General features: G+C 50.4%; 1 protein-coding gene across 1 annotated transcript in view; it reads left to right on the top strand.

Moving 5' to 3' along the window:
• Nucleotides 1–311: 311 nt before the first annotated feature.
• LOC129715401 (chloride channel protein 1-like) overlaps nucleotides 312–15438 on the top strand; it is a gene marked incomplete at its 5' end in the record, with an annotated part of 41905 nt that continues 26778 nt past the window's right edge. Inside the window, 6 exons of the mRNA XM_055665291.1 lie at nucleotides 312–390; nucleotides 2572–2697; nucleotides 4601–4685; nucleotides 5618–5793; nucleotides 10821–10862; nucleotides 15193–15264. Of these exons, the coding sequence (XP_055521266.1) occupies nucleotides 312–390; nucleotides 2572–2697; nucleotides 4601–4685; nucleotides 5618–5793; nucleotides 10821–10862; nucleotides 15193–15264 (580 nt within the window). The remainder of the gene's footprint in view (nucleotides 391–2571; nucleotides 2698–4600; nucleotides 4686–5617; nucleotides 5794–10820; nucleotides 10863–15192; nucleotides 15265–15438) is intronic.

Here is a 15438-nt window from a genome sequence, read left to right as displayed (position 1 = left end):
TGCAGGATAAATTGGATGGAGTCAAAGAGAGAGAGATGATGAAAGTCACCCTCTGGTCCTCCAGGTGTGGAGGGGCAATCTACCTCATCCGTGCAATCCTCCTAGGGCAAAAGGACACGTCTCTTTCCTCAGAGTAAGGAATCGGGATACGGGAGTAGGATGATGACCAGGGAGGTGCGGAGGGAACAGTCTGTGCGGAAAGCGGAAAGGGGTGGGGATGGGAGGATTCGGCCAGTGGTGGTGGGGAAAATGCTGTCTGCTGTCTGATGTTAAGGGTCCTTAAGATGCACTTAAGATGTGTTTTATTGTAGAATAAAGGACGTAAATACGAGATGTTGATCGCTGGCGCGGCTGTGGGCGTTGCTTGCTGCTTTGTTGCTCCCGTAGGAGGTGAGAGACTTCCCCAACTTTGACCCCGCACAGATCTACGAGGATGTTGCCAGGTCATAAGGGATAGGAGCAGAATTAGGCCATTCGGCCCATCAGGTCCACTCCATGGCTGATCTATCTCTCCCTCCCAACCCCATTCTCCTGCCTTCTCCCCATAACCCCTGACACCCGCACTAATCAAGAATCTATCTGTATCTCTGCCTTAAAAACATCCACTGACTTGTGGCCTCCACAGCCGTCTGTGTGGCAGAGAATCCCACAGACTCACCACCCTCTGGCTGAAGAAATGTTCATTGGGTGTTGAAGTGAGGAAAGCGAATGGCCTGTTGGCCTTTATAACAAGAGGAGCAAAGAGGTCCTTCTGTGCAGTTGTACAGGGCCCTAGTGAGACCACACCTGGAGTATTGTGTGCAGTTTTGGCCTGTTGGCCTTCACAACAAGAGGAGTTGAGTCTAGGAGCAAAGAGGTCCTTCTGCAGTTGTACAGGGCCCTGGTGAGACCACACCTGGAGTAGTGTGTGCAGTTTTGGCCTGTTGGCCTTCATAACAAGAGGAGTTGAGTATTGGAGCAAAGAGGTCCTTCTGCAGTTGTACAGGGCCCTAGTGAGACCACACCTGGAGTATTGTGTGCAGTTTTGGGCCTGTTGGCCTTCATAACAAGAGGAGTTGAGTCTAGGAGCAAAGAGGTCCTTCTGCAGTAGTACATGGCCCTGGTGAGACCACACCTGGAGTATTGTGTGCAGTTTTGGCCTGTTGGCCTTCACAACAAGAGGAGTTGAGTATAGGAGCAAAGGGGTCCTTCTGCAGTTGTACAGGGCCCTGGTGAGACCACACCTGGAGTATTGTGTGCAGTTTTGGCCTGTTGGCCTTCATAACAAGAGGAGTTGAGTATGGGAGCAAAGAGGTCCTTCTGCAGTTGTACAGGCCCCTAGTGAGACCACACCTGGAGTATTGTGTGTCTCAGTTTTGGCCTGTTGGCCTCACAACAAGAGGAGTTTGAAGTCTAGGAGCAAGAGAGGTCCTTCTCTGCAGGTTGTCACAGGGCCCTAGTGAGACCACACCTGGAGTATTGTGTGCAGTTTTGGGCCACCTAATTGCAGAAGAGGAAGGACTTTTTGCTATTTGAGGGAGCCCAGCGTAGGGCGCACCATGTTAGCTACTTCCCCAGGGATGGTGGGACTGTCATATGCTGAGAGAATGGAGCGGCTGGGCTTGTACACTCTGGAGTTTAGAAGGATGAGAGGATATCTCATTGAAACATATAAGATTGTTAAGGGTTTGGACACACTAGAGGCAGGAAACATGTTCCCGATGGTGGGGGAGTCCAGAACCAGGAGCCACACACACACACAGTTTAAGAATATTTAGCCATTTAGAACGGGGACGAGGAAACACTTTTTCTCACAGAGAGTGGTGAGTCTGTGGAATTCTCTGCCTCAGAGGGCGGTGGAGGCCGGTTCTCTGGATGCTTTCAAGAGAGAGCTAGATAGGGCTCTTAAAGATAACGGAGTCAGGGGATATGGAGGAGGAAGGCAGGGACATAGAAATCATAGAAACATTGACTCAGGTGCAGGAGTAGAGGCCATCTGGACCCTTCGAGCCTGCCATTCACACATTCAATATGATCATGGTGATTCCCACTCAGTATCCCATCCTTGCCGTCCTATTCCATAACCCAGAACCACTTATCCCCTTAGGGGAGGCATACAGGGCCACACATCTAATGGGTCCCTCTTCTAATAGGATGCCAATGAACTGTGTGGCCTGCAACTACCTTCTTGCGGAGAGCTTACATTCTACAGATTCACCACTCTGTTGTGTGTTGAAAAAAAAAATGTTATTCCTCATCTCGGTCCTAAAAAGATTTCCCTCGTATTTTTAGCCTTTAAACTTGTGTGTGTGTGTGTGGCCCCTTGTTTCTGGACTTCCCCAACAATCTGTGTGGGAAAACGGGTGGTATCATGATTGGGGATGATCAGCCATGATCGCATTGAATGGTCACATGGTGCAGGCTCGAGAAGGGCAGAACATGGCCTCTACTCCTGCACCTATTGTCAGATTGGGAAAATTTTTCGTATTGGCCTAGTTGGCTGGCTCCACCCTCTGTTGCTGCTCCCCCCTCCCCCCCCCTCCTCCATCCCCCCCCCCTCCCCCCTCCCAGAGACACTACACCTGTCCACAGGTGTGCTATTCAGCGTGGAGACGACGGCCACGCATTTCGCCGTACGGAATTATTGGCGCGGGTTTTTCGCCGCCACGTGCGCGGCGCTGATGTTCCGGGTGTTAGCCGTGGTGAACAACGAGCATGGTACCGTCGGCACGGAAACGGGGGCGCGAGGGGGGGGGGTCGATCGCGCCGATTTACCGCGCGCCGTGACCGTCCCGTTGGAATCCGCGCCGAACAGCGGTCCCCGCACGCCGCCATAGCTTTACCCCGCTGAATCTGATAGGAGCAGAATTAGGCCATTCATAGAAAAATAGAAACATAGACAATAGGTGCAGGAGTAGAGGACATTCGGCCCTTCGAGCCTGCACCAGCACCGCCAGTTCGAGATGATGTTTTAGGCTGATCATCCACACTCAGTATCCCATCCCTGCCTTCTCTCCATACTACCCCCTGATCCCTTTAGCCACAAGGCCACATCTACACTCCCTCTTAATATAGCCCCCCATAGACATCACTGGCCTCAACTAACTATCGTGGCAGAGGAATTCCAGCACACTTCAAGCATTGACAGACCACTCTCTGTGTGTGTGTGAAAAAAATGTGAGCCAGCCTCATCTCGGTCCTAAAAGATTTCCCCTTACCTTAAACTGTGTGTGTGTGAAATAGAATCCCCTTGTGGACTGGGACTTCCCCCAACAGTCGGGAACAATGGATTCCTGCATGTTTCCCATCATCTCGGCTGAAAAAAGATTTCCCCCTTGATCCTAAAACTGTGTGTGTCTGTGACACCTGGTGTTTCTGGACTCTTCCCCAACATCGGGAACAATTTTCCTGCATCTAGCCTCTCCAACCCCTTAAACATTTTGTACGTTTCTATAAGATCCCCTCTCAGTCTCCTAAATTCTAGCGAGGTATAAACCAAGTCTATCCAGTCTTTCTTCACAAGACAGTCCTGACATCCCAGGAATCAGTCTGGTGAACCGTCTCTGCACTCCCTCTATGGCAAGAATGTCCTTCCTCAGATTAGGAGACCAAAGCTGTACGCAATACTCCAGGTGTGGTCTCACCAAGACCCTGTACAACTGCAGTAGAACCTCCCTGCTCCTATACTCAAATCCTCTACGGCAAGAATGTCTTTCCTCAGATTAGGAGACCAAAACTGTACGCAATACTCCAGGTGTGGTCTCACCAAGACCCTGTACAACTGCAGTAGAACCTCCCTGCTCCTATACTCAAAATCCTCTATGGCAAGAATGTCTTTCCTCAGATTAGGAGACCAAAACTGTACGCAATACTCCAGGTGTGGTCTCACCAAGACACCCTGTACCAACTGCAGTAGAAACCTCCTGCTCCTATACTCAAATCCTTTTGCTATGAAAGCCAACATACCATTGGCTTTCTTCACTGCCTACCCCATTAGAGCAGAATCAGTCCATTCGGCCCATCAACGATCGACTGGGCTTGTATTCGCTGGAATTTAGAAGGATGAGTGGGAATCTTATAGAAACATATAAAATGATTAAGGGGTTGGACAGGCTAGATGCAGGAAACATGTTCCCCGATGTTGGGGGAGCCCAGAACCAGGGGCCACACACACACACACACACAGTTTAAGAATAAGGGGTCGGCTATTTTGGACCAAGATGAAGATAAACATTTCCACCCAGAGAGTTGTGAGTCTGTGGAATTCTCTGCCACAGAGGGCGGTGGAGGCCGGTTCACTGGATGTTTTCAAGAGAGAGTTAGATTTAGCTCTTGGGGCTAACGGAATGGAGGGATGTGGGGGAGAGGGCAGGAACGGGGTACTGAATTGGGGATGAATTGGGGAATGGCGGTGCTGGCTCGAAGGGCCGAATGGCCTCTACTCCTGCACCTATTGTCTATGTTTCTATGTTTTTTAGTGTGGAGGAGATGGGAGGGATAGTTGGGGGAGGGGGGTGGAATATTTGAGCCACTCAGCCAATTCTTTCCTCTTTAGTTCTCCCCCTCCTCCCCCCGCCCCCACCCCCACACCCCCCCCCCCCACCCCCCCCCCCCCACACAGAGACTGTTGCAGTTCTTTTCAGTACGAATTGGAGGGTGGAATTCCCCTTTGACCTCCCGGAATTCCTGTCTTTTGCCATCCTAGGGTAAGGATCTCTGGGGCCTGTGAGCTACAGGGAGAGGTTGAGCAGGCTGGGGACTCTATTCCTTGGAGCGCAGGAGGATGAGGGGGGGCGATCTTATAGAGGTGTACAAAATCTTGAGAGGAATAGAGTCTCTTGCCCAGAGTCGGGGAATCGAGGACCAGAGGACACGGGTTCAAGGTGAAGGGGGAAAGATTTAATAGGAATCTGAGGGGTAACTTTTTCGGTGGGTGTATGGAACGAGCTGCCGGAGGAGGTAGTTGAGGCAGGGACTATCCCAACGTTAGACAGGTAAACGGATAGGGCAGGTTTGGAGGGATGTGGGCCAAACGCGGGCAGGTGGGACTAGTGTAGATGGGGCTTGTTGGCTAGGATGGGCAAGTTGGGCCGAAGGGCCTGTTTCTACACTACATCACTCTATGACTAGTGTAGATGGGACATGTTGGCCAGTATGGGACACCAGATGGGCCAAAGGGCCTGTTTTCCACACTAATATAACTCTAGGCACCTATAAGACCAGCTGCCCATGTTGGCAGTATGGGCCCAGTTTCTTGGAGCATAGTTGGGCTGAAGGGCCTGTTTTCCTTACACTGTACATCTGTGTGACTAGTGTAGCTGGGATCCATGTTGCCTCTATGGAAGTTGGGCAGAAGGGCCTGCTTTCCCACGCTGTATCACTCTATGACAGAGTGTAGCATGTTGGCCAGTATGGGCAAGATGGGCCAAAGGGCCTGTTTCCACACTGTGACTCCATAACTCATCAACCAGAGCCCATTGTATCCTGCACAGCTCATACAATGCATCACTAACGTACACCCAGCATGGACATGAAGGGCCGAACGGCCTTTTCATCGTGCTCTCGAGTTCGAGATTAGAGTTAGGTTGGGTTTGGACCAAGAGCGGGCCTGACCTCCATCTCCCCCTCTTCCCTACAGGGTCATCTGTGGCTTCCTCGGTTGCCTCTATCTATTCTGCCACAGGAACCATCACAATGGTTCCTGGCGGGCAATCACAAAAACAATCTCCAAATTTCATGCAGCTAGCATCTGTAGTGACTCTGTGGTATCCGGTGACGTTGGCTGCAACGTGGAGGTCCCGTGTGCGTGGCCACGTAAGTCACTTCCCCGCCGTTCTGCGGGTCAGCACTCAATCCTAGAAACATAGAAATTAGGTGCAAGGACGTTGAGTCATTCGGCCCCTTCGAGCCTGCACCATTCAGGCCATTCAATATGATCTGTCAGGCGAGGATCTTATGGGAAACTCAGTTAATCCTGTACCTGCCTTCTCTCCGGGTACCCGCCTGATCCCCTTGGTGCAGCTAAACGCAGTGTAAGACCACGCGCAATAGTATGCTTGCTCTAAGTGCCTGCACCATTGCAAAATGTTTCCGCAGATGAGAGTATAAGAGCAGGGAGGTTCTACTGCTGAGGTACAGGGTCTTGGTGAGACCACACCTGGAGTATTGCGTACAGTTTTGGTCTCCAAATCTGAGGAAGGACATTATTGCCATAGAGGGAGTGCAGACCGACTGTTCACCAGGTTCACCAGACTGATTCCTGGGATGTCAGGACTGTCTTATTAAGAAAGACTGGATAGACTTGTTTTATACTCTCTAGAATTTAGGAGATTGAGAGGGGATCTTATAGAAACCTTACCAAATTCTTACGGGGGTTGGACAGGCTAGATGCAGGGAAGATTGTTCCCGATGTTGGGGACGTCCGGGACAGGGGTCACAGCTTAAGGATAAGGGGGAAATCCTTTAAACCGGAGAGGAGAAGAACTTTTTTCACACAGAGGTGGGTGAATCTCTGGAACTCTCTCTGCCACAGAGGGTAGTTGAGGCCACACAGTTCATTGGCTATATTTAAGAGGGAGTTAGATGTGGCCCTTGTGGCTAAGGGGGTCAGAGGGTATGGAGAGAAGGTAGGGATGGGATACTGAGTTGGATGATCAGCCATGATCATATTGAATGGCGGTGCAGGCTAGAAGGGCCGAATGGCCTCTACTCCTGCACCTAATTTCTATGTTTCTATGTTTCTATGTATAGAGGCTCTCATTGATCCACCTACCCACACACCAATCCCAAAACCCCTCCATCCCCACTTGTTACAGTTTATAACAATTGTTAATTGGCTTTACATATCCAATAATAAAAACAGTTATATGTTAGAGAAACATAGAAAGTTGCTTCTCATCTTCGGTTTTAAGTCGGATTTCCCCCTTATTCTTAAGCTGTGGCCCCGTACATCCTGGACTTCCCCAAACATCGGGAACATAATCTATGGCCTGCATCTAGCCCTGTCCAACCCCTTAAAAATTTTGGGTACAGACAAGCACTCCACAACCACACACACTCCACACACGATACACACACACACACATGGTTTTATAAGGAACACTACACAACCCACGAAAGACACACGACACACACCACAAAACCTGCACAAACACCCACACACACACACACACAATTGCCACGCACACAACCTGCACACACACCCCACACAGTACTACACTAACACACACACTAGGACACAGGCCAGACACCGTAAACACACACAGAGGCGACAAACACCACACAAACCGCACAAAAAAAACAACACACACACACAAACACACAACACAAACACACACAAACACACGCAGGCACACAACACAAACACACACACACACACAAAAAAAAAAACACACAAAAAAACAAACACACACACAAACACACACCCCCAAACAACAACACAAAAACCACAAACAGACAAACACACACACACACACACACACACAACACCAGACACAGCACACACACAACACAAAACACACACACAACACGTCCCAACCATCACAAAACAACACACACCACACAAACACACCACACACACCTGACGCAGACACCCACCACACACACCACCACAACCACCACACACCACCCCCACAACACAACAGAACACACACACACACAGACACACACACAAATACACACACACACACACACACCCACACAGCCACACACAGTCACCATCAAACCATGTCCCTGGCACACACCACACACAACCACACATACACCCCCTACACACCACCCCACCAACCACACCACAGACACACACCACACCACACACCGGTGACTACATCCACACACCTAAACAACCACATCCCACACACACACCACACAACACCCACACACTGACACACCCCACAACACACACGACACACAACATACACACACACACACACACAACAAACCCCACAAAAACACAACACACACACACACTACACACCACCCACTGACACACACACACACACACACACACAACTACCTACAACACACACAACACATACACACAACACAACACACAACAACCACACAACACACCACACACCCACACCTAACCCAACACAACACAAACAGACACCACACACACACACACCCACACCACACAACAGGGCACACCACACCACCCACACACACACCAAACAACCCGCACACACACACACACACACACATAACAACTACACACACACACACAACCACACACACACACCACACACACACTACACACACAAACCCACACACACACACACACACACACACACACACACACACACACACACACACACACACACACACACACACACACACACACACACACACACAACCACACACACAAACACACACACACACACACCACCACACACACCCACACAACACAACACATACACACACACAACACACACCACACACAACACACAGCCCACACACATCCACAACACACACACACTCACACACCACACACAGACACCAAACCACACCACACACACACACAAACAAAACACACACACCAAAACACACACACACACACACACATAACCACACACACAAACACACACACACACACACACACACACACACACACACACACACACACACACACACACACACACACACACACACACACACACACACCCACACACACACACACACACACACACACTCCAACACACACCCACACACAACGCACACACACACACACACACCACACACACACACACACAAACACCCACACACACACCCACACACACCCACACCACCCAACACACACCACACACACCCACCCACCCCCACCCCCACACAACCCAACACCCACACACACACCCCACCACACCAACACACCCACACACACACACACACCACACCACACACACACGCCACCCCACACACACCACCACCCACACCAAACACACACACACGCAACACACGCACAAACACACACACCACACACGCACTCACACGACACACACAAAACCACCCACACCCCCACACACACACACAACACACACGTACACCAACACACCCACGCACATCACCACCACCACACGCACTCCACACACAAAGACCCACACAACACACACACACACACACACACAACAGTCACACACCCGACACACACCACACACACCACCCAACACCACATGCACGCACCACACACACACCAACGCACACACACCCACACACACCCCACACACACACACCACCACACAGACACCAACACACACGTCAACAAACACGACACACCACACACACCACAGCACACAACCACACACAACACACACACACACACATAACAGTCCACACCACACGCACGCACGCCACACAGCACAGCACACAAACACCGGGACAAACCACAACACCACACACACCACACACACACCACCACACACACACACACACACACCCACCACACACACACCACACACACCACACACACCCCACACACACTGGCCCACACCACACAACACGCACACAACAACACGAACAGCACCATCACACACCACACACCACAACTTGCACACACACACACACACCACACACGCACACCCATACACCACACCCCCACAGCACAAACACACACACACTAGCACACACACCACCACACATAACAACACACACATGCCACGAACACGCACCACACACAACACGCACAAACCACGACAGCACCATACACACAGGCACACAATACAAACATCACACACGCTGTCACCACACGCACTCAGGGCACCGCAGTACAAGACAACACACACACGCACACTCACACAACGCACACCACACCGAAAGCACACAGCACACACACACACGCACAGCGACAAGTCACGCACGCACGCACAATGCACCACTCTTCTGGCACACACACATTACACACGACACACCCACACGGGCAACACACACAGAGCACACAGCACCTGCAGTTGATTCCACATGCCTGGTGACCCACATCACGCATTGTGAAGCACTTCGGTGAGTCTCCAAATACTGATGCAGGAAGCACATTCTGTACTAATGAGGACGAGCGTGACCAAAACAAGCACCGACTACATGTCCTCACGACGTTACACAGGCACATGAGCTTAACCCAAACCTCACGTGCGCGAATGCACGGATCAACCACCGGCAATAATGTTGGCTTACACACTGCGACGGAACACGCATGGGGACCGGACGCCCACACCTCACGCACAACTCACACACCTTCGTTGGCACCTTTATCCACACCACACACACACACACAATCACGGTCACACTCACATGCGAACACAGCGACACACGACGCACCAACTGTTGACATTGGACAAACACCACAATTTTGCACAGACACACACGTCCCGGGCACGGGTCACCACACCGCAGCACCTGTGAACACAATCACGCATGGACACCACACCACACATAAAGTATCACACCAATCACAAACCAACTACACCTTGCACACACACGATGGTCGTCTGTGGTGAAGGCCTAGAGCCATCGGTGTTTATTGAATGGTTGATCAACGACCCCACGACAGAGTCATCCTGTTGGGTCACCCCGTTCATAGACCTCGTTGGTCGTTATGATCAGCGTGACACGTAATGAATGTGCTGGGTTAAGGGGCGTAAGTGGCCTCTACTCCTTTGCGCCAGACAGATATTTGTTATATGGTCTCAACCCTTTTTGGGCTTCAGCCTCCACCATGGAAGACAACACTCGCGAGAGGCAGGCGTTCGACAATCTCCGTCGCGTGCTCGAGCCGACCAGCATGTTGCCGAACAGCAGCAGCCATCCCCGAACCCGACCTATGATTCCGAAGTGGCTTCAGTGACCCATCCCAGCAAGGTCCTCCCTGGAGATGTTAACGTTCTTCATCACCCTCAGGTAACGGCAAAAAACGGAACTTCCGCCGGCGGAAACACAAGGCTCGCTCGAGTCTGCACTGGCCACCGTTCCCCAAACCCCCTCCCCCCATACAGGTTTCCGTTCAGGTTTCCTAAGTGGGACAGGGACATTTGCCCTCGACAAATTCGCAGCAGAAGCGCCGAATGGCCTCTACTCCTGCACCCCCATTGTCTACTGTGTGTAGATTCTTAAGGGGTTCGACAGGCTAGATGCAGGAAGATTGTTCCCGATGTTGGGGAAGTCCAGAACAAGGGGTCACAGTTTAAGGATAAGGGGGAAATCTTTTAGAACCGAGATGAGAAGAACTTTTTTCACGCAGAGAGTGGTGAATCTCTGGAACACTCTGCCACAGAGGGTAGTTGAGGCCAGTTCATTGGCTATATTTAAGAGGGAGTTAGATGTGGCCCTTGTGGCTAAGGGGATCAGGGGTATGGGAGAGAAGGCAGGGACGGGATACTGAGTTGGATGATCAGCCATGATCATATTGAATGGCAGTGCAGGCTCGAAGGGCCGAATGGCCTACTCCTGCACCTAATTTCTATGTTTCTATGTTTCTATGTTTCTAGGTAGTGTTTAACTCTGTCTTGAGCTGGTGTGTATACGACAGCGGCAATCGCAAGAGAGTGTTACATAGAAACATAGAAACATAGAAGTTAGGTGCAGGAGTAGAGGCCATTCGGCCCTTCGAGCCTGCACCGCCATTCTACCCACCAATCCCAAAACCCCTCCATCCCCACTTGTTACAGTTTATAACAATTGTTAATTGACTTTACATATCCAATAATAATAACAGTTATATGTTCGAAACATAGAAATTAGGTGCAGGAGTAGAGGCCATTCGCGCCCTTCGAGCCTGCACCGCCATTCAATATGATCATGGCTGATCATCCAACTCAGTATCCCGTCCCTGCCTTCTCTCCCTACCCCCTGATCCCCTTAGCCACAAGGGCCACATCTAACTCCCTCTTAAATATAGCCAATGAACTGTGTGGCCTCAACTACCCTCTGTGGCAGAGAGTTCCAGAGATTCACCACTCTCTGTGTGAAAAAAGTTCTTCTCATCTCGGTTTTAAAGGATTTCCCCCTTATCCTTAAGCTGTGACCCCTTGTCCTGGACTTCCCCAACATCGGGAACAATCTTCCTGCATCTAGCCTGTCCAACCCCTTAAGAATTCTGTAAGTTTCTATAAGATCCCCTCTCAATCTCCTAAATTCTAGAGAGTATAAACCAAGTCTATCCAGTCTTTCTTCATAAGACAGTCCTGACATCCCAGGAATCAGTCTGGTGAACCGTCTCTGCACTCCCTCTATGGCAATAATGTCCTGCCTCAGATTTGGAATCCAAAACTGTACACAATACTCCAGGTGTGGTCTCACCAAGACCCTGTACAACTGCAGTAGAACCTCCCTGCTCCTATACTCAAATTCTCTACGGCAATAATGTCCTTCCTCAGATTTGGAGACCCAAACTGTACGCAATACTCCAGGTGTGGTCTCACCAAGACCCTGTACAACTGCAGTAGAACCTCTCTGCTCCTATACTCAAATCCTTTTGCTATGAAAGCCAACATACCATTCGCTTTCTTTACTGCCAGCTGCACCTGCATGCCTACCTTCAATGACTGGTGTACCATGACACCCAGGTCTCGCTGCATCTCCCCCTTTCCCAATCGGCCACCATTTAGATAATAGTCTGCTTTCCCGTTTTTGCCACCAAAATGGATAACCTCACATTTATCCGCATTATACTGCATCTGCCAAACATTTGCCCACTCACCCAGCCTATCCAAGTCACCTTGCAGCCTCCTAGCATCCTCCTCACAGCTAACACTGCCCCCCACTCTGTCTTGAGCTGGTGTGTATAGGACAGTGGCAATCGCAAGAGAGTGTTAAACGATACACAGTAGACAATGGGTGCAGGAGTAGGCCATTCGGCCCCTTCTGCTGCGAGTATGAGTCGAGGGCAAATGTCCCTGTCCCACTTAGGAAACCTGTGGAAACATCCTCTCCACATCCACATACAATACATGCCAGCATCTGTTTGTGGATCTTATTGAAACATATAAGATTAATAAGAGATTGGACTCGCTAGATGCAGGAAACATGTTCCCGATGTTGGGAGGACGTCCAGAACCAGGGGGCCCCACACACACACGCAGTTTAAGTGTGTGTGTGTGTGTGTGGCCCCTGGTTCTGGACCATGCAACAAATAGCTGGAATAAATTTCCTGAAGATTTAAGATTTGCAACACTTGTCCCTTTACCTCCCCCCTCGACTCCGTTCAAGGACCCAAGCAATCGTTCCAGGTGCGACAGAGGTTCACCTGCATCTCCTCCAACCTCATCTACTGCATCCGCTGCTCTAGATGTCAGCAGATCTATATCGGTGAGACCAAGCGCAGGTTGGGCGATCGTTTCGCCGGACACCTCCGCTCGGTCCGCAATAACCAAGCTGACCTCCCGGTGGCTCAGCACTTCAACTCATCTCCCCCTCCCACTCCGTCTCCGACCTCTCTGTCCTGGGTCTCCTCCATGGCCACAGCGAGCAGCACCGGAAATTGGAGGAACAGCACCTCATATTCCGTTTGGGCAGCCTGCACCCTAGTGGCATGAACATCGAATTCTCCCAATTTTGTTAGTCCTTGCTGTCTCCTCCCCTTCCTCAGTCCCCCTGCTGTCTCCTCCCATCCCCCAGCCTTCGGGCTCCTCCTCCTTTTTCCTTTCTTGTCCCCGCCCACCCCCGCCCCCGATCAGTCTGAAGAAGGGTTTCGGCCCGAAACGTTGCCTATTTCCTTCGCTGCATAGATGCTGCTGCACCCGCTGAGTTCCTCCAGCTTTTTTGTGTAACCTTCGATTCTCCAGCATCTGCACAGTTCCATCTTAAACACTGAAGATTTAAGACTTGCCCCAACTTTGACCACTTTTAAAACAAGACTGAAAACTTTTATGTTTAGCTAAAGCTTTCAGATAAATCTTAACTAAATTGCACTTTTAACTTTTGCACTTTTTAAAATGCATTTTTAATTTTGCTTTTCTTTTCTTTTAGTTCTATTTTATTTCATTTTATTATTTCATTTTATTGTATGACATGTTTTTATGTGAAGCACTTTGAGTCCGCCTCGTGTATGAAAGGTGCACTATAAATAAAGTTGCCTTGCCTTGCCTTGCCTTAAGAATAATGCCCCTGTTCCACTTAGGAAACCTGAACGGAAACCTCTGGAGACTTTGCGCCCCACCCGAGGTTTCCGTGCGGTTCCCAGAGGTTGCAGGAGGTTGCCGGAGGTTGCAGGTAGTGGAAGCAGGTTGGGAGACTGACAAAAACCTCCAGGAAACTCCAGTTCCTTGTGTCTCTCTTCAGTCTCTTCAGTGGATTAGAGGGTTTTCTAATGTTGTACAGGGTCTTGGTGAGACCACACCTGGAGTATTGCGTACAGTTGTGGTCTCCTAATCTGAGGAAAGACATTCTTGCCGTAGAGGATTTGAGCATAGGAGCAGGGAGGTTCTACTGCAGTTGTACAGGGTCTTGGTGAGACCACACCTGGAGTATTGCCTACAGTTTTGGTCTCCTAATCTGAGGAAAGACATTCTTGCCATAGAGGGAGTACAGAGAAGGTTCACCAGACTGATTCCTGGGACGGCAGGACTTTCATGTGAAGAAAGACTGGATAGACTCGGCTTGTACTCGCTAGAATTTAGAAGATTGAGGGGGGGGATCTTATAGAAACTTACAAAATTCTTAAGGGGTTGGACAGGCTAGATGCAGGAAGATTGTTCCCGATGTTGGGGAAGTCCAGAACAAGGGGCCACACACACACACACAGTTTAAGGATAAGCGGGAAATCTTTTAGGACCGAGATGAGAAAAACATTTTTTTTCCCACACAGAGAGTGGTGAATCTGTGGAATTCTCTGCCACAGAAGGTAGTTGAGGCCACACAGTTAATTGGCTATATTTAAGAGGGAGTTAGATGTGGCCCTTGTGGCTAAAGGGATCAGGGGGTATGGAGAGAAGGCAGGGATGGGATACTGAGTTGGATGATCAAAAACCTCCAGGAACCGCACGGAAACCTTGGGTGGGGCGCAACGTCTACAGAGGTTTCCGTTCAGGTTTCCTAAGTGGGACGGGGGGCAAAAACTCTACCAAACTCTGCACAGACAGCGCCCGTAGTCGGGATCGAACCCGGGTCTCCGGCGCAGTGAGGCCGCGACTCTACCGAATGGCCGAACTCCGCTTCTGTGCCTTGCGGGCTTGCGCTGGACTAGTGACCCGAGCTGCCCGCGATGTTTTTATTCTCCCTCTTCTCTTTCCCAGTTCTTCATGCTGTTGTTGGCCACAACTATGGCAGTCCCAGCCGGATATTTCCTGCCGGTCTTTGTTTACGGTGAGTGTTGTTCAGGCAGTCGATGGCAAGATGACCACACCTGAAGTATTGTGTGCAGTTTGAGTCTAGGAGCAAGGAGGTCCTTCTGCAGTTGTACAGGGCCCTAGTGAGACCACACCTGGAGTATTGTGTGCAGTTTTGGCCTGTTGGCCTTTATAACAAGAGGAGTCGAGT

Source organism: Leucoraja erinacea, unplaced genomic scaffold (genome assembly GCF_028641065.1).
Source record: "Leucoraja erinacea ecotype New England unplaced genomic scaffold, Leri_hhj_1 Leri_1160S, whole genome shotgun sequence".
NCBI lineage: Eukaryota > Metazoa > Chordata > Chondrichthyes > Rajiformes > Rajidae > Leucoraja > Leucoraja erinaceus.
This window is presented reverse-complemented; position numbering and strand designations above follow the sequence as displayed.